The 20,417-nt window shown below is 49.6% G+C and overlaps 1 protein-coding gene across 1 annotated transcript; it reads left to right on the forward strand.

Annotated features, from left to right (window-relative positions):
* Nucleotides 1-17,307: 17,307 nt before the first annotated feature.
* TSSK6 (testis specific serine kinase 6) lies at nt 17,308-18,366 on the forward strand. The gene has a single exon (XM_040070407.1). The coding sequence runs from the start codon at nt 17,308-17,310 to the stop codon at nt 18,364-18,366; it is 1,059 nt and encodes a 352-aa protein (XP_039926341.1).
* The last annotated feature ends 2,051 nt before the right edge of the window (nt 18,367-20,417 follow it).

Genomic DNA, 20,417 nt, shown 5'->3' on the forward strand with positions numbered 1-20,417 from the left:
GATGGCACATCCACAGCTTCTCTGGGCAACCTGTGCCAGAGCCTTACCACCCTCACAGGGAAGAATGTCTTTGTAATATCTAAGCTAAACCTACTCCCTTTTCTGCAGAGGTTGTGCTTTTGCATTAAATACTGTCTTTTTTGTAACATTCCTCAGCTTAGCACTGTATAAAATGATTATTGCCTTAAAAATAATTGTATGAAAAGCAGCAGAAGCCAGGACTTAGGAGTGATACATCATCATCTCCTTTTCTCTCCTGCAAGACATGAATTAAAAGCCAATTCAGGCACAGGTAAAAGGCTAACACCAAATCCCCAGCAGGGAGAGGAGAGAATGCTCACCTGGAGCTAGGGGAGGACCGGAGCAGAGCACCACTTACGTACCCTCACCGTGCCTTCCGCATTTTGCCTGTGCCAGCCCAACAGCATCATCCCCTCACCCATTCCTGTTTTGGGGGCTGACACCTGAGGAGACAGTGATGATCAACTCCTGCTACCACCACCAAGCCACTTAGCTTCACAGGATCTCATTTACCAGCTCCCCACAGGGGTCCAGCACAGGCAGAGGGGCAGGCAGGAATGTCTGGAGTCAGCACTGCCATTCCTGCAGCCCTGCTCTGCCCTGAGCCTCCACACTCTTCAGGGAGCAGACTCAGCCTCAAGTTCCTGAGCTCTTTTTTTCATGTAAGACTGTCCACAGCCTCAGGAAACAAGAAACCTATGGGAAATATTTTGCTTCAGAACTTGAATAGGGTTCAGCTAGCTGAGGACAAGCTTCAGTGCCTGCTCCAAAGTCTGTGAAGCTGACAGCAATGCAGGAACTCTCCCTGACTTCAAGGAGCTGAAGTCCCAAGGGAAGAGCAGGTTGATCACTGACCTGTTTGCTGTGCAGCACAGGCTGAGAAAGGGAGCTGTAGCACAAATCTCTTTGGTGCATCGAGCTACAAGCAAGTCCCTTGATGCTGCAGATGCTACAGGAAAGGTGAGCGTGAGGTCTGGGTCTCCCAGGATTTGTTGTTGTTTGGATTTTGCTGGAATCTGCTGTTATGCAGAGACTTCTTTGCTGAGCTGCTTTTGCCCAAGTGTTTGAGCTTCAGAGTCACTTAATTCAGGTAACAAACAAATTCCAAACTCACACAAGTTCTTGGTATTTCAGAGCATTCCCATGCTCATCTGTATCCTTGCTAATATTTGCCCATTTCCTTCCCTCTGTCCCTAGCCACTTCACTGCTATCAAAGCTTTCCCATCCCATTCTTTCCTTAGGCTTTAGGCTCACAAGCAGCATCCTTTCTTGTTGCCCGCACAGAACACCAAGATATAAAGGACAAACTGCGGTGGCGATACAAATACCAAATTAGCAACAACAAACGGGAGCAAAACCTTTCATATAGAAGTCTTCATGGGAAAGCCCAGGGGCAAAACACCACCGTGTGTTTCTCACCACACACAGCTCCCCAGGCTTCGTTAGCAGTCCCTCTTTTTCCAGTCCCTGACGGAAGGACTGAGCACTCTGGATGTCACTTGAGCATCAAGGGCAGAGAATAGCAAAGCAAATCACACAGCATTGAGACACAGGCTGGGCAGGGCAAGGACTTCCATCATCCAGATTTTAATAATTATGTAAGTGGAGGCTCTCCTCCACTGCTGGGGCGGGCTGAGGTACACAAAATGAAAAAAAAAAAAAAAAAAAAATACCCTGTTCACAGAATATTATTCATGCTAGCCTAACATCTGTTACTTTTTAAGTAGGTGCTTAAAGAAGGTTGTCAGGCCACACAGTTACTCTTTATTAAAATCCTGTAGGTCAATAGGGGAATAACTACTCTTTATTGAATAGATAAATTATACGTACTAACAAAAATTCATCATAACTGAAAAGTGAAGGGCTCTTTTCTCCGGCTCTCGCAATATCTTTTAGCATGCTGCATAATACAGACTGCGTGTGGTTTCCATTATGGAAAAAATGGTTTGTTGACTGTGACAGGCTGCAATTAGACTCTAATACAAAGCAGGGCCAGTGTAACACTTGGTGTTCATGCACTGTGCATCACAATGGGATCTCAGTCTTGTTGCCTGCTCCTTCTGCCTCCCATAATGATCATCATTAACAACAAGAGTGGGTAAAAGCCTTTTCTTTGCATGTAGGCAGCCTACGTATTCCATGAAAAGGAAGTGATGTTGCACTGACCCTACCTAACATGAATGGAGCTAAGAAATTAGCTTCTCTGTTACATTGTATTTGATCATGACCTGGGCCATGCAGAAATTCAAAAGAGGGGAGAAATTACAAGGTCACACTGGAGAACACCCAGCTTTGCTGCGTATTTCCTGGACTGGGGGGAGCTATTTGGACACTCGTGTGCAAGAGGCTGCAGCAGCCAACACAGAAGATGTTAAAAGAGACCTGCACATGGAAGGAAGTCCAAGCACACTGGTTGTCATCTGAGAAGGACTGTTAAGAACCGGGGAGGAAGCTGGCATGGAAAGGACTCGGAGGGGCTGTCACAACAGCTGTGCTAGGAAATAGTCCCTGGTGACAGAGCCACGTGGCGGCAGGGTGAAAGCTCTGGAAGGTCGTTTCCCATCCCCGGCTTTCTGGCTTTCTTCACTTTCCTCTGCAAGCAGCTCCCATTCAGATGCTGTGATAAAGCAGGTTTCTCATTTGCATTTTCCAAAACAGGCTGATGGTTTGTTTGCTTTTATAAAATTCTTTCCTATGACCTTGGCTGGAGGGAGCCTTCAAACTACTTCAGCTATTCGACGTGAGCCCTCATGAGAGGACATTTTGGCAGTTCTCGGCCCACGCACGTCAGTGGCAGATACCCCACGGCTCCCGGGTTTCAGGTCCAGGAACTCAGCCTTTCAAGCAAGCCAGTCTGACATAAAAAACCCCACAGTACAGATAGGAAATAGAACAGCGCATGTGTCTAATTACCGTTCCTCTGCTGCCCCAACAATTAAGAGCAATGCTAAACAATCTGTGGGCTGTCACCCTCACGCCCCGACTGTGTGTTCTGAAGGGTTGATTTCACACTCACACATGGCACAGGAGGAAACAAAGACCCCTATTTTTTTCCAAGGCAGTGACTGACTGCTCGTGAAAGCCCATGCAGCAGCTTGTTACAGCCTCTGTCAGTGACAATGCTGCCAGACATCCAAGAGACAAGCAAACATCCGAAAGATCTGCAGAAAATAAAGCCAATCACCAGGGCTGGGATCTTCCAAGGGAGATTAAGTGGGACAACCTTACTGAAGGGTGGACCTAAAACACTGTGAATATTGCCGTCTTGCTGTGACCATATTAACTTAAATGTGACTTCGAATAGACCTGACAACCCCATACGCGATCCAGAACGGCTCCATACAATGCAAGACGCTTTTATTCTCTTCCATTAAGATTTCCTGCCTGGCACAGCCTGACCGCAGGCGAGGCACGGTGTTAATGGGAGGGGGCTAAGCGATGGGCGGCGGCTGCCGAGCACAGACATCGGGAGAGGACGAGCAGAGCTGGGCGTCAGGGACACTGAGCCTCGTAGAAGGATGTACGAGATGTATTTTCTATTGAAAAACCTACTCGCTTTGTTCGAGGAAATCTTAAGTGATTTCATTTCTGCGCTGCAGACAATTCACTTCCCCCTAGCACAAGGGAGATGCGGGGATTTTAGGCAGAGCAGTAACCCCGGGGAGAGGCCACCTCTGAAACACCTACGTAGTCACCCCTGGCTGCCTCAGAAACGCTGGTTTGCTGCTTGACCTATTTCTGGCTTCAGCAAAGGAGAAGAAAAACAACCCACCATTGATTTTGCAAGTAGTTGTTCTGCAGAATAAACCAGTCCAAACCCCGTGTTTATTTTGCTTCCTGGGGATAAGTCAGAGAAGTCACAGGAGAAGTTACAGAAATTTAGAACAGGAGATAAAGAGACCTTGTTTTCAGTTCAAGAGGTTGATGCTCCCCAAAGCTACCTACCTGTCCCAGATTCCCCCTTCCTACAAGAGTTTGGTAGAAAAATAAAGCTTAAAAATGCCGACCCCTGTGAATTACCAAGCAGCTCTGATTCCCCAAAGGAAGGGTGTAGAGCAGGCTCTTAAAGACAGATGATAAACGATAACCCTCCACGCAGGCTGCCGGCGTGAAGCATGGCCACAAAGATCCTTTCTCAACAGCCCCTTCCTCGCCCTCGCTGCCAGCCCAGCCAGCTTTCCTCTCTGTGGATTCCTGCAGGGGCTGGGATGTCCTCGGCTGGAAAGCTGCTCTTTGCTAACTAGAGAAAAGCTGCTCCCGAGCCCCTGGATAGGCAATCCAATGGAAACCCGCAGCAGCAGCTGTTCTGCCCAGCAGGAGAGCCTGTGCAGGCAGAAACGCTGCCCAGGAGGCAGGTGGGTGCGCTGCCCGCTGCAGACTCCCACCCACGCTGGGCGCAGCTCTCCAGGGAGGGCTCAGGCAGGCAGCAGGAGGCAGACATCATTTCAGGCAGGTTCCAGTCAAAGGCTCTAACTGTGAATACTCGGGTTTGTGATGGGTAGGGGCAGCACAGCCAAGGCTGCCTAAGGTACAGTTTCCCAGGCAGGGGCAGCACTGCAGGGGATTGCTTTTCCATCAGGCGTCACTCCTTGGGGTCTCGGCCGTTAGCTGGGATCGCAGCACTGGCAGCAGTCACCTTAGAAATTAAACAGGTGACATCTGCCCACACAGAGCACCGTGAAACGTGAAGCAGGAGGCAACACCATGACAACACCCAGCAGTGGATTTTTTTTTTTTTTTTTTTTTTCAGCACAATATGAACTTAAGAACAGACAGGCTGGGCAAGAGATTTTTCCAGCGCCCTTCCCTGTCCCTGGCAGTAGCCTCATGGAATCACAGAATATCCCGAGCTGAAAGGGATGCACGGAATTCATTAAGTCCAGCTCCTGGCTCTCCACAGAGCAACCCCAAAAGTCACATCGTGTGTCTCACAGACTGGGAATGTACCCAGCAAAGTTTCCCCAGAACATTTTATCTGGGGTTTGAGGAACTGAAGCCTCTCTCCGACACTTATGGCAGAGGGCTGGAAAGGCCAATGTGCCCACACAAGTCCTGTGCCAGGAAGCATGGAAGTGAAACGCCCTTTGAGGCTGCTCCAAGAAGAAAAATCTGGGTCTCACAGCTACAAGGAAGCCCTGTGAAAGGGCCCTGCGGCCAGGAGGGACTTGGGGAGTTGTGCAGGAGAGGCAGGCACCAGGACAAGGGTAATTCTGCCCACCCAGGGCCCTGCCCTAGCAGATGTCTCAGGCAGGCACAGGAGAGGGAGCTGCAGGATGCCCTGCTCCTGTTCCCCTATCTGCCTCAGGAACCCCGGCCCAGCCACCATCATCTGCCCACAGTTAATGCAAGAAGGCTTAAAAGAAGCAGGAAAAAGCTGGTCAATTTGCAATGAAAGAGGCTGTAATTCATGCATGCAAGGGACACGGGGACACGATAATCAGCTGTCTTTAATGAAGTCCTGGGTAAGAGAGATGAGGAAGCAAAACACTTGCTCTCTTACCTGGCTTTTGCAATTATCCACGCAGAAGTAAGCATAATTAATTAAATGGAGACACCTATTTTTGGAGTTAGGAAGATACAGCAAGAGTGCCTAAAAATCAGATGCTCCTAAGAGAGGGTGGGGAAGGGGGCTGCAGAGAGCAAATTCCCTGCCTGGAAAGCACCAGCCGTGGCTTGCTGTGCTCTCCGGACCACTGCCAGGAGGGCATCTCCCATCTGGGGGGTCACAGCAGCACAGGGAGGATCAACAAACTCTGTCAGCTGAATAATTAAAGATTTCATAATCCAGGGCCTTTTCCCATGCCTGAGGACAAACTGCCTGATCGGCACCTTGCAGTCAAGCCTGAGCTATCAGATATGTTTGGTATTCTGAGAGGTGAGGAGGAATTTCAGAGGGGCTGGAGAAACAGCAGCTTCTCCCTTGCCAGAGGCTGTGTCTGCCAATAAGGAGACAAAAGAACATCGAAAATGAAAACAAGGCAGCTAGGTGGGAAATTCCCTTCCTTATAAGTATAAAGAGTATTTTCCTAGTGAGAGAAGTCAGGAAAAGAAATAAAAAAAAAGTCCTCATCTCCTAAACAGACTTTATTTTCCTCAGCAATTCAGACCCAGAAACTCCCCTTCAAATATTACTTCACAGAAACTGAGGCTGTAAAATCTGCAAAGGGATTCTACATTTCACTAAGGAATGCAAAAAACCTACCAAAAGGGATGCTTGAAGGAAAAAGAGCCACTACCAGGTGCTTCTCCGATGAAAACTTGGCTGCACATAATCCCAGCCTGACCACATCATTTGGGGATGTTTTACTCAGCGGTGGTGCTTCCTTGCTCACTGGCCCTCAGGCGCTTTCTCAGCTGGTGCCACACCAGTTTCTCACCCACATGTCACACAGGAGAGTAATCTGTCTGTGACAGCAGTCTAATTTTGTCCTTGCTGCTGTGCAACGTGCACGGGAAGCCACTCGAGGAACTGGCTAATGACAACGACCTGAAGCATCTCTGGTGACTACTGCCACATCTCCTTTGGGACCAGCCAGCCTGTGGGAGCCAGAAGTGTCCCAGATGTGCATAGAGTAATAATTTCTCAGTTACCCGGGTGGAATGAAACATGGGGGTGCCCGGGGACCCCTCCTGCTGTGGGTGTAAGTTACCCCACAGAGCACCCCTGCCAGACCCCAGGCAGTTCTCACTCCGCTCCTCGTTCCTCTGCAGCCTCATCCATCAGCCCCATCTCACACAGTGACTAAGATAACCAGTTTCTCAAGCTGTGCCAGGATGGTTGCTGCAGTTCTCATGTAGGGCAGAAGGACCCTAGAGACCCTTTCATGTCTCTATCCTATAGCAAAAAACCCACAAAATCTGTGAAGTGATAAGATGAGAAAGTTGTTATCAGTCATTTCCGTGACTGCAGACACCGCCTGCCCAGCGCTGTGGTTGCTTTTCCTCTAATGCTGACAAAGGCTCCAAAGCTATTTTTTTTCCCCTTAGGATTGGAAATAAATCATTCCAATCAGTTGCTTTTCTCGAGGCACTACAAAACAAACTACAGTGGAAATGTTATCGCTGGTAACAGATTTAGCCTGCGGGACCACGTGTTCATTTGAGTTTTAGCATTTAGAAATAATTTCTGGTGGTACCATGTAAATACAAGGTATGGCCAGCACAAGCAGATAGAAATTGAGTGAAGTTACATGACTGGAATTTATTTCTGCCTCAGACAGTGATGAAATCCTGCCTCATCCCTCCTGCATTCAGGACACTGGAGTGACTTGGAGAAGGAAGAGCATTCAGGAGACAATGCCACATTAATGATCACACAGCTGCCTCTCTCTATCACACCTACCTGCCAGACAAATATCTGGGAGAAATAAAACATTTTCTGCCTTGACAAACGGGCTGTGCCTGATTTCCCGCCACTGCCAGAATTCCAGCAGTGCCTAAGAGCCCAGAGGTGTCATCTTGGCACTTCTGCTTAGCTTGCTACCATTGCAACCTGCTGATATAGGCTTGGTAGGACAGCAAAAGGGTGGGGGGAGGTTGAATACATTTCCTTCTCAAAAAAAAAAAGAACTGAAAAAAATCAGTTGTCTTCTCTGAAATCTGTATTAAGAAACCCACTGGGAGGTAGGAAGATAGTTGCACAAGATAGGTTTTTCTCTGTTCAGAATTCAAAGCCTGCTCCTGAGGCAGAGGCAATGCTGATTTTCTCTCCAAGTGCCCTGGCAGCAGCTGCAGAGGGGTACCCCACCACGCTCACCCCAGTCCCTGTGCCCAGAACCGAGCAGATCTAGGCCATGTCCCTGGCAGCAGCTATCCTTCCTCCAGGTGCCAAGGCCTTGCCCTGCAAGACTGATGGAGGTACAAATGACACCAAAGAAGGCTGCAAGCATCAGCACCTTGTTATCTAAAAGTCCCTCTTACCTTTTCTATGTAGCATCCCATGGGCAGCTCCACACAGCTCTGGCTCTTTCTCTCCTTTGCTCTTCCTTCTGCAGTTCTGGCTCACTCCTTCCTGTCCTTACCACGGCCACCTAACCTTGTCTGTCCCTCACACAACCTCCTTCCTCCTCACAGCATGGCCTGCAGATTCAAACTGAGCACTCCACCAGCTAATTCACTCTATTTTCACACCCACAGCTGTGCAGGCAATGCTGTTCCCACTCTTTGGTAATTAACACAGCTGCAATGTATCGGGGGCCAAAGCTTCAGCACACGCAGCAACGTGTGCTCAGAAATACAAGGTTTTTCTCCCCCATCCCAGCTAACAAAGGGTGCTGACCCAGGAAAACAGAAGGAGATCTTTCCCAGCATTTCCCAACTGCACCTAGTGGGACAAACATTGCTCACACCACGATTTTTTGCCCCACGCTCCATCTTTCCAGCTGACCGTACTGTCTGGTGTAGCTGGATGATGTCCAAGGGCTGCCCTGTGACACATTACCTTTAGGGACATAATGACATAAGAAAAGGGAAGGGGAGAAGCAGCAACATGCAAGACTGACTGGCAGAGCCTAGAATAAGATTTTAGGCCTGGCATTGAGGAAAACTCTGTTTCTGATTTGAAGCAACCTAGATCTAGAAAGAAAGAAAAAAACCAAAAGCTAGGGAAGCCCTCAGCGTCAATCTTGGAGTCTGGCTTTGCAGAAAAATCAGCTTTTAGGGACATGGACTCATCTGCCAGGTGGCACATCTTTTTCAACTGAATCCTCACCACAGACAGGCTTTTAGCCAAATTTGTTTTAAAAAAAATCAAACAAAACAAAGCAAAAACCAACCCCCAAAACCACTCACACGGGAAAAACTGCCACAAATGCAAGGGCTTGTCATTTCACATCTTCCTTAAAACAGAGGTTCTTTCATAACCCCACAAACATAGCGAATCAGGGAAATTATAGGTCTGCATTACAGGAAAAAAAAAAAAAAAAAAAGAAAATCAGTTTGTTCCATAGAATCATTAAGGTTGGAAAAGACTTCCAAGAGCATCAGATCCAACCTTTAACCAAAAACCACCATGGCCACTAAACGGCATTGTGAAGTGCCACGTCTGCTCAGTGCTGGAACATTTCCAGGGAGGGTGACTCCACCACTTCCAGGGGAGCCTGTTCCAATACCTAGCCACTCTTGCAGCGAAGAAATTCTTGTTAATATCCAGCCTGAACCTCCTGTCCCCTGCAGCTTGAGGCTGTTTCACTTCGTCCTGTCACCAGCTGCTTGGGAAAAGAGCCCAGGAGTCAGGAGTGGTCACTATACAGGCAAAGTACTTGGACTTAAGAATCCTACATTCAGAGCATTAAGGGCAACAGTGGGGCATCGAGAGCCATATCAGCTGTGATATAGCTACAGTTCCACAGGATCATCCCAAATATTTGCTGAAGTTGTGTTTTTATTCACGTTTTATTTCTTTTGCAGGTTTGAGGAAAGGTGGCAGGGCAGAATCTGGAGGGGAAGAGAGGCTGGCCGCAGTCTCCCCTCTCCAGGCGGTTCGGGCGGTCAGCAGGGAATTGCCACACTTGTCCACGTCCTTATTTAACGCTTCACTCGTTCTTCACACTCCTCTACGCGAGATGCCAGGGCTTGCAGACAGGTCTAGCAGCAGGACTCGAGCACTCTGTGAAGGAATACAAACACCAGCTAATTAAAGCTATTGTTAAAACAATTTGTTTCTTGCTGGGGCCGAGTGATCCGACAGCGTTTAAACAAGGCAGGTTTCATTTCTGAGGGCAGACTGCCATCTTCACTCAGGAACTCCTCACCCCAGTCACTTTAAATTCAAAGCGCAGATTAGCAACAGAGAAATAGCAATAAAATAAAAAAGCCAAGGCCTCTGAACTCTTCTCCGGGAGGAGTACTGTTCAGCGGGAAATTCCAAGATTTATTCCAGCAGCAGGAGCTGCTGGAATAACCAACGTTGAGATCCTCAGCACTCGAATCACAAAGGTCTATTTCCAGGGAGCACCTGCCCCCAAGAGGGCACTGTGATATTGTGTATTCCTCCCGGCCTGGGCACCGGGGGTTGTAAATATAGATGCGGTGTCATGGGAGCGCCCGGGGCCCGAGGAGTGAGGCCGAGGAACGCCATCCCTCCAGGCCGGCCCGGCCCCACAGCCACTGCCAGAGCAAGGGGAACACCTGCTTCTTCCTTCCATGGATTCACTTCCCTTTGAGGGAAATCCACGTGCCGGAAAGCAGCAAAAAGCCCAGATTGCTGGAAAGCAAAGCAGCCAATGTCATGCAAGGCCTGCTGCTGCGGCAGTGAGCAGGGCTGTACTCACTCCCCACCCAAACCACGCATCCCTTGGCAGCTGGGTGTGATAAGCCTCGGTTTCCTTGGCACTTTTCCTCCCAGGGTCACGGGTAGTTTCTTGCTTGATTTCTCAGGCAGTTTCAGCTTCAGATACCGTGAAGGCCTGTGCAGTGAGATGCTGGATGGAGTAAACAGATGGTGTCTGCTGAGCAAACAGACCTCCAGAGCCTGTCAGCTGCCTCCAGCGGGTTCCCAAAGTGCCTGCCTGTCTCCCTCCCTCTTTGATATGCGCACACCAACTATCTGGTCCAAGATCACCTCCTTCTGCCACTTAGAATGTGCCTTTAGAACCTGGCCTTGCTATCTTCAAATCTCAGTCTGAACTCTCTCATCACTCTTGACAGCTCTGAAGGTTTGCATGTCTAACCTGTCCCTTCCTTCAGCCCTCCCCGACCGACCGGCTCATCCAGGGCTAACCAGACCCGTGGGAGAAGCCACGTCAGGGATTTGTGGAGCACCTTCTGGAAAGGTTTTACCACATGAGTCCACAGCACCTCACAAAATCAGCTGCTGATAACATCCACACTGCTTAAAAACATTTAAACATCTGCTTCAGAGCTCTAAAACTTTACCATCAACTTTCCAACCCTGTGCACCATAGGCTGCTGTAGCTCAGTTAAAGACCAAATTCTGCAATCCCTAATGGGCCACAAATTACTTACATAGATGCCAGACAACTGAATCTCTTTCTGAACACATCATGCTCTCCACAGGCTGGTAAGTAAACCGCTGCAAGGAGCAAAGTGTTGTTCACTTGGGATGGTTAAACACAAAATGCTCACCTGTTTTTCTAGATTATATTTGGATTTAACAGACGTAACCTGATGTGGTGAGAAAAACTGGCAGCTGAGAAGCTTTCCTCTCGACCCTCACTGCCACCCACTTCCAACTCTGTTTCCACTAACCCAAGAGGCCCTTGCTGTGGCTTTTGCAAACTTTGCCTTGCTTAAATCCTCTCCTCTCCTTCCTGTTGGACGGCCAGCCATGGTGGAGCACCAGCTAACCCTGCCTGGGGACTGACAGCAGGCACACAAACACAGACAAGCAAGTCACCAGCTGTGGGAGGCATTTAATCTTTCAGCTACAAAAGAGGTTTTCTGTGGATCCTGAAGCAACAAGGAGAGCAGGGACATGCTCCTTGCTTTCCGGTACGTGCAGCATGGAGCCCCAGTTCCTCCCCACGGCTTTGTCACCAGCTGCCCAGCACCAAAGGGGACCTCAGCAGGCTGGCTGGGCTCTGCCCCTGGCCTTGAGGAGGGGCAGGAAGAGCAGGCTCAGTGCTCCTCTTGGCCCAGCAGCCTGTCGGTGCTGTAGAGCCCTTCCCTTTGGCCTGTGCCGGTGCCTGCAGGGTCTCCCTGCGAGGCGCTCAGGAATCAGCCACTTGGAGCCCGAGCCCAGCGTCTGCAGCCTGGGCCAAGAGAGAAGCGGCTTCCCAGCTTTTGGAAGGGAGGTGCTGGGAAGGAGCCCTCCAAACAAAGGCACAGGGAGATACCTCCAGCTGGGAAAGGGTGTGGTGAGCTCCGAGGCTGAGCACCCCTTCTGCTCCCCTCTCTGCAGCCATGCCTGCCCCTCTCAGCAGGCATTCCAGTGAAAAAGGAAAGCTTGCTTCCCTCTGCAGCTGGTTTTCCTTTGCTCTGACAAGCCAGGCATGACTTTTCCACTTACTACAAGGATGGAGGCGTATGATCTCATTTTGCTTCCTCTTTCCATAAGAATTTTGGTACAAAGCCTCTTCTCAGAGACAGACCTGCCAAGAGTCTTCCTGCTCCTCCAGCAACTCACTTGTCACTGCCTGCTTAACCCATTATGTCTCCCTCTCCACTCCACGAGTTTTTTGCCTTCAGCTTTGAGACTCATGGCAGGTGCGGCCTGACGATGCCAGCTGCAAAATCCTCTTTGTAGAGCAGCCCATTAGCCCTTCTATCCTTCATCTCCTTTGGCACCTACTGAGGCACTCACAAGCTGCTCCAAGAGGTGGTAGTACGGCCCATTGCCATAAATCTATTCCCTCTGATGGCTTACAAACCCATTTAATGTCCCTCACACAGTTTAAATTCTAATTTCATGAAGAGATGTTTCTGGCACACGAGTGCTGGCCTCAGGTTTCTCTTTGGTGTCTGAACAACCTTGATTAATCAAGTGGCTATCCTCTGAATTTGCTGTCTGGTGTTATTCCTCTCATCCTGCTGAATTTCTGGGAGACTTTGTAATAGTCCCACATCCAGCTTCACTGGTTTATTCTGTTTGAAAAGAGGGTTAGGGCAAGGTGTGATGGCAAACAGCTGTGAGGGTCATGGCCACTTCTGAACACCAGGGATGGGAGCTCCCAAAACTCCTTATCTGCCAAAGGGATAAAAACCCCACATAGCCTGAGTATCTGAAACAGACACCTTGAAACGTGAGAGGGAAGAAAGAAGCAGCAAACCCAGCACATTGCCCAGCACAGCTTTCTGACTGCCTGGGACTCTGGTTTTCTCCCTTGTCTGCACTGCTGCTGCTGCCAGGGAGGAGCCACAGCACCATGGCCAAATTTAGAGTGTCATTGTGCCGACACACAAAACGTTCAGGGAGAAGATTGTACCTTTGGCTTCCCAGGTCTGTTTAACACCAGTGCCTAAAATAACTGCTCAGACGTCTTGATTTTGCAGGAAATGATCTAGGGCAATGACAGCAACCCAGCTCCTGAGGCAGCTTGGATTCAGTATGTTTTTCATGGATCTGCCCCACCTTTCAACTGCTCAGATATCACACACACCAGTGATCAGTTACCACACCGAAGGCAATTAAGGGGCAAGCAACATCACTATTGAAATGAGAGTATTTGCCAAGTGTCATTTTCTTCACTGGCTGTGAAGCCTTAGCTGATGAGTGGCTGCATCTCTTACAAGTTGGCCTCAGCTTGGCTTGTTCCCTTTGGTACTTATACGCAGAGGTTGTAGCGTAGCTCTGTGGGACTACAGAGGAATTATGTGCAGAATATTCACCAGCCTTCTGCGCCTGCAGCAGCCAGATAGATGGAAGACAGTGCTGTGAGCAGCGTGCTTCTTTTCAGGCCAGCAGTCTCTGTGAAAGTGCAGCAAACTTACTTTTGAAAGTAATAAAATCAAATTCAGGATAAAACATAGAAAACTTTTGTTTGCCCATTGCTGGCAAGAAGATCTTGGTAACTTCAGCATCTGCTGGGAAGAGCGGTGGTTATGCTTTGTGCTATCTATAATGACTTAGTAAAGCAAAAATGTTAACATTGTTTTTACTTCTTGTGCAGAAGTTTGCCCATTCCCATATTCACAGGGTGCCAAGAAATAATGTCTGGTCATGGACTTGCCACAAATTGGACACCTAGGAATTCCTTGACCAGTCTTGAACATTGCAGCCCTTGGGCAAAATATTTCTGCTTGTATGGAAATAGAGGAATTTAAAGAAATCTCAAGGGCTCTGTGCAAGAGCAGAGGTCGTGCTACACATTGTAACTTACAGCCACATTGCATAAGGTATAAAAATATGGTATGTTATGGCTTCTTGGACATCTGCATTCACAGGAGTTGTATTTCACTATCCTTGTGCCAGCAGGACCCATGTTACACTCAGCAGGGTCCATTCACCAGTGAAATCCCTGCCCCAGGGGTGTCAGTCTGTCATCAGCTCAGTGGCAGGCATCTGAGACTCTCACAACCCTGCCCCAGGGGCTGGGGGCAGTGGGTTCACAGGGAGAGGGGGAAGTTCCCAAAGCATGCATGAGCTAATGGCCCTCGTTTGCCATCTGCATCTCAGCTGGGATCTCAGTAATGGCACTGAGGCAGTGCTGCCTCAGGGAGATTCAGCAGGAGAGCAGCCCTCCTCCAGAGGCACCACACAGGCACATCACCAGTGGGAAAAAAAAAATCTACAGGTGATGCAGAAAGAAAAAAGTCCCTCCTCCGTTAGATGTCATGGCCTGTGTGTGCTCCTCCAGTCAGAGGTGGCTGTTCACAGGGCATAAGGCCAGAGACCTTCAGCTTCATGAGCTTCCCACAAGGCTGACTTACTTGGGGTCCTTCAGGAGCTGAGCAGCCCCTTGGAGCAGGGGTGGTCCTTCAGGAGCTGAGCAGCCCTTTGGAAGAGGGGTGGTCCTTCAGGAGCTGAGCAGCCCCTTGTCAGAGGGACTAACTGCATGCCAGGCCGATGCACAACTGTGCTGCCAGAGTCAGAAACATCCCGTAACAAAATCCCTGACAGTGAGCTTCAATAATTTATACCTCTGCAGAGCAGCTCCTCCTGCCCACATGCCACACTTAACAAAACAGTAATTGCTGCCTGATTTCTGATTGCTCTCATTAACAAGAGCAATGGGACGCATCTACAAACACAGTTTTGATGCAAAAAATGCTCTAGAAAGCACAGAAGGTGAGGGGAGTTTTTGTGTATGTTGGTAGTGAGTACACTACCAAAGTATATCAGTGTGACCAAAATATTGATACCACAGGTGGCAGTACTCGAGGTGCAGGGATTGAAAGCAAAAGAGATTTTTGGGTGCATCTTTATACCAGTAAATGTTGAGCCAGCAGCCAACCAAGCAAAAATCTGTTTCTCTGGGATGTAAGGACAGTACAGAAAGCTGAGCTCAGCTGTCATTCCTCCTCCTCTGCCTGGCAGTGCCCTGCCAAACCAAACCCTCTCATCCCAGCCTCTTGCTGCCTGCCTTTGGAGCTGTTTGCAGCAGTCCCAGGCCGTGGTGCTGGCTGTGGGGCAGGAGCTCAGGGATGCACAGCAGTGATGCCTGCAGCCCAGGCAGCTCGCAGAGCTGCAGCCTGGAGCGTACAGGAGGGGGAGTGATTGCTTCGATAGCTGCTTCCTCCCTGGGAAGCCAGGGCTTGCTTCCCTATCTCCTGCAAGCCCTCCCACCCCAGGATGCTCCAGCAGCATCTGACTGCACTAGGTTTTTTCTGGGCTCCCAGGAAGGCTTACTGACACTGAAACTGCCCGCTTCAGCCAGATTTGCAGAGAACTTCCCCAAAGCGACCTGCTCCCTCGAGCAGATGAAGAATTACCAGCAGCACAGGACTCCTCTATTTAACTCCTTACCATTGCAACTTGATTTGTAGCTGCCCCTTTGATTTTTCAACATCAGTGTGGACACTCCCTCTTCTGGTTATGGTGTTGTAGGGGCTTCAAAGGGGCTTCCCATAAGTGAGGATTTACCTGTGGGTTTTGGGAACGTGCCTGTGATGTGACTGCCCCTTCCTATTTTAAAATACATTCTGAGCATCAGCCAAGCCCCTGTAGATGTCTGCACGTGTCCTTCTGTTCCCAGGAGAAGCAGTGGTATTTTCCAGAGGTGCTTTGGTACTAAGTGGGGAAGGGAAGCCTGGTCTAAGCACTGTCCTCTCATAAAAAGGCCTGCCTTGGTTCAGTAGTGTTTAGCCATCTCAAAGTTCCCAGCTCCTCTGAAATGTCCAGCTCAGACCTCTGCTGCGGTCACTGTGGTTATGACTCAAGGCCTAAACTTGTCAGGAAATCATGCGTATCCAGCAAAATGGGTTTCTGCATCTGGCCTGCTGATTGCTAGGTGGGATTTTTTTGTGTTTAGTAACACCAGTTTCTGAACAGGGACTTGGGAAACGGCTTCTTGCTGATCCACTTCAGAAATAAGAAATGTGGGGGCATTTACTTGAAGGCCCAAACATGCCTGATGGTACAGCCTGATGGTATTCCTGGTGGTGTATGCCTGGCAACCATATTTCCATGGCATGTTGAATTACCATACTTCCAACTGGCCTGTATAAATAGCATCTGAAGTGGTGGGAAAGTGGTTTGGTTAGGACCCACAACATCTCAGCAGATAAAACTCGACATGGCGACTGCTTTACTTGATCTTAGCTCAAAGTAAAGCTCCCCTGCAGCACATACAGGCCTATGTTTGCAGCTTAGAGCTATTTTAATTTCCTCAAAGTGGCTTCAGAATACTGACAAGATGGACTCACAAGAAAGATTTTCTTTCATCTGCAGCTGATCACCATTCCTCTCTATAACTGACTTGCAAAATGAAACATATATTCAAAAATTAAAAACAGCATTTGGGTTGGTGTTTTGGAAGATGGGTTTTTGTGGTCCTAGACTTCTTTGAAGAGTTGAAAAGGAAATGTGGGCTCCACAGGGAGGACAGGATACTCAGGCAGCTTTAAAAACCCAGCACAAACCAGGAACAACTGTTTGTGAAAGCCAAGGATGCAACACCTGGAAGAAGGAGCTGACAGTGGCCTGAGACACAGCATGTGATGGCAGGGTGGTGTGGTGCCCCAGCCCAGCCGCCCTCTGCTCAATTTGACTGCCACATTATGGCAACTAAAATGGACTAAAACTTTGTAGTTACCTAACCAAGTTACAGAAGGCCTCTGAAGGATCTCAGGTCTCACTTCTCTGTAAGTCTCCAGAATATCAATTCGATAAAAACAGATAAAGAGCAACTCCAAGCTCAAGAAACTGAAAAGCTGTTTTTCCTGAAAGATTCACCCAATGTTCCGCCTCCACCCCACAAAAGGTCAGAAAACGTCCCTAATAATATAAAACTCTGTGCACCATCACCAAAGAAGTCAATATTTATAGCCAGCCAAGGTGGTTCACAGCTAGTGCTGGTAGAAGTCACTCCTTTGTACCACTCTGTGTAGTTTGGATTTTAATGTAGCTAATACCCTGCAGAAAACTGGTCTAGGTCCCCACATGGGTTCCTGACCCCAGAAAGCTGACATTTAATCTTTCATCCATACAGCCCTATGTTGAGAACTGAGGTGAAGAGGCTGAAAGGGTAAAAACTCTAAAATATCCAGCCCCGGCAGACTTGTCCCCTGTGTGTGCAGGCATGCCAGGGGCACCCATGAGCAGAGAGGACCTACCGAACGCCCATGGCACCTCACAAAGGAGATGTCGCACACAACATTCCGCCCGTCACAATGCCCAGGTGGTGTGTGGAAGCAAGGGTTGCCATAGGTGAAGTTGAGCAGCCACCATGGAGGAGACATTACAGCTCCCCGATCCTGTAGCAGAAGACCATCCTGAAGAAAATGTCCATCCTGAAGAAAATGTCCATCCTGAAGAAAATGTCCATCCTGGAGCAAAAGATCCTCCTGAAGCAGAAGACCCTCCTGAAGCAGAAGACCCTCCTGAAGCAGAACAGCATCTCCAACAGAGCCCGTTGGAACCAGAGATCGTGCCAAAAAGATCACAGATCGTGCCATCAAAGCCCGATGGAGGAGAGAGGATACTCAGCGAGCTGGGCTACAGGCTGGGTCAGACGCTAGGGGAGGGCAGCTTCTCCAAGGTGAAAGCGGCCACCTCCAGCAGACACAAGGGGCCCCTGGCTGTCAAGGTGGTGGACCGACAGCGAGCGTCCCGAGCCGTCGTGTTCAAGTTTCTGCCTCGGGAGCTCTCCATTGTGCGCAGGATCCAGCACCCCAACATCGTGCGCGTCTTCGAGCTCATCGAGGTCTGCAACAAGAAGCTCTACATCGTGATGGAGGCCATGGACACTACCCTGCTGCAGATGCTGGAGAATCTTGGAAAGCTGCCCTGCGCCCCCAATGCCCGGGACATCTTTGTGCAGGTGGTGAGGGCCGTGCGCTACCTGCACGACCGCAACCTGGTGCACCGGGACCTCAAGTGCGAGAACGTGCTGCTCTCCGCCGACGGCCGCCGCGCCAAGATCAGCGACTTCGGCTTCAGCAAGGAGCTCAAAGGGTACCCGGACCTGAGCACCACCTTCTGCGGGACGGCGGCCTTCGCTTCCCCGGAGGTGCTCCTGGGCATCCCCTACGACGCCAAGAAGTACGACATATGGAGCTTGGGGGTGATGCTCTACATGATGGTGGTTGGCAACGTTCCCTTTGATGATAGCAACGTCCAGAGCATGCCCCTGCTGCAGAAGAGGGGCGTGATGTACCCCGAGGGGCTGCCCCCGCTGCCGGAGCCCTGCCAAGCCCTCATCACCCAGCTGCTGCAGTACACCCCATCCTCCCGGCCCGGCGCAGGGCAGATAGCCAAGAACCGCTGGCTGAATGGGGACATCTGAAGGAGACAGCCCTCCCCGAAGACTCCGGAAGAGCATTTTGGTGCAATAAATACTGTCATGGAAAAGCATTTCTGTGGTTTGTTGATTATTTTGAGGCCCAGGGGTGCCTTGTGTGGTGCTGATGGAACTTCAGGCACCAGCAAGGCCGTGTGCTCTCGGGGGGTGGTCAGATCCCAAAGCTGCAGTGGAAGACTGCTGCAGGCTGGGTTTCGAGACACAACAGCCGTGCAGAGCTGTCAGGGCAGGGTGGTGAGGTGCAGCAGCACAGCCCATCATGGTGCCTGCTCCCTAGAACACCAAAACTCTGGCACAGCCACCCCAAATTGCTCCTCCCCACCCTCTGCTGCTGCATGCACAGGGACTCTGGGAGGAGAGCTACTCTCACAGGGGTCTTGGCTTCTCCTCAGCTTTGTTCACCACCAAAATGCATTTGGGCAGGTGCCAGGAGAGAATCAGTGCTCCTACAAATCACTGCTGCAGAGAAAACGTCCCATTTTTTGTGTGCCACTATTTTGATCTTACAGTAATGTTTACAGCCCAAAATCACACTAGGATTTTTGCAGGCAACTGGGCAGCATTACCCAGCCAAAAGTTTTGGTGTGGCATTGAGATCCATACCTTACATGGAACATCTTTCAAATATTTATTCTCAGCAATATTTGAAATGTCTGCCAAAAGACACTTGATGAGAAATGTCACTGGCCATGGAGAACCTGGAAGGGAAAAGCGGTAAAGGGGAAAAGGAGAACCACTTTGCTAACTCCTGCTGACCAACTTAGGTGTGGAAAATTACCAATTACTCTTAGTCCAACCACCAAAATCTTTAGTGGGTCCTTACGGGCAAGTCCCATTTTAAAGGGTTAATAATTAAAATAGGAGCTGTCACCTGAAATGTGCTTTCATGTGACATTTCAACCCACCCTGAGCAATCTCCAGCTTCCACTGGAACTGAAGTCTGAGAGGCAATGTCCAGTTGGGTGTTTTGATGGTGCTGGGGCCTCGTTAGCTGACACAGCGCCGCCCCAGCAGCACGGCCTGTGGCCAGGCCATGTCTGACATGAGCAAACCAGTGCACACGGCTCTGCTGGAGGAGGTGGAAACACCTTTCCCAAAACAAACACTTTGGGTCTATTAAAAGCAGAGGTTTAAGGGGAACAAGATGTGGCAGCAGAGCCAGCCCGTGGCTTTTCAGGATGCAGGCTACTGGGAATTTTGCCACCCCCAGAATGAAGGTTTATTTTGTTCTTCTTGCAGCTGCAAAATAAAACTTGCATCATCAAAGTCCGAAGTGGACAGAGTAATGGGATACAAAGGGTGTCTTGTGGCCATCCAGGTCTGTGGAAACAGGCTTGGGAAGGATCAGGAAGGGGATGGAAGAGAAGGGGAGAAGTCATAAGGATGTGGGAAGCAAGGAGGTGGACTTCAGGGTAGTGAAATTTTCAGCAAGGATCAGTTCTTCTTTTTCTACTCACCTTCCAGCTGCCCTGTCAGTCTCATCGCAATCCATGCCCCAGGACTTCCAAGTACCTGTCCATCTCCATCTCCTGCCTCCCTCCAGCCCTTGCTTATGTCCTGGTACCTCCCCATAACCTGGGAAGCACAAACATGGTGCAGCTGTGTTGCCTCTCCTTTTGCTCTGTCTTAATCGTCCTTCCTTGAAGACAAAGCTAACACAATGGGAGTCGTTCTAAAACCCAGACCCTATTAATCTCCCCTCAGCACCACATTCTCCTAAACGGCTGCATCTGTTGAGGACACGAGCAGGAAGGGATGACTGATGTTTTGCGAGGCTGTACCCCCTTGGGTGGCTTGGGAAAGCAGCTGGGGTTCAAGTGGGGAGAGGTTTGAATGAGCTGTGGGAGGCTCCTTAGGCTGCCTGCAGCCCTTGCCCTCTGCAGACAGATGGTGATCTCCCAGGGCCAGCACTAACGACCTCAGAGCAGTCCCCAGGCTGCCAAAATAGCCCATTACACGTCTAATTATGCAAATTAAAAATAAAAATCACAATTAAAGACCCTGAGCCAATTCTTATCTAATTTGCACCAGTGGGA

The sequence above is a fragment of the Hirundo rustica genome, chromosome 7 (genome assembly GCF_015227805.2).
Source record: "Hirundo rustica isolate bHirRus1 chromosome 7, bHirRus1.pri.v3, whole genome shotgun sequence".
NCBI lineage: Eukaryota > Metazoa > Chordata > Aves > Passeriformes > Hirundinidae > Hirundo > Hirundo rustica.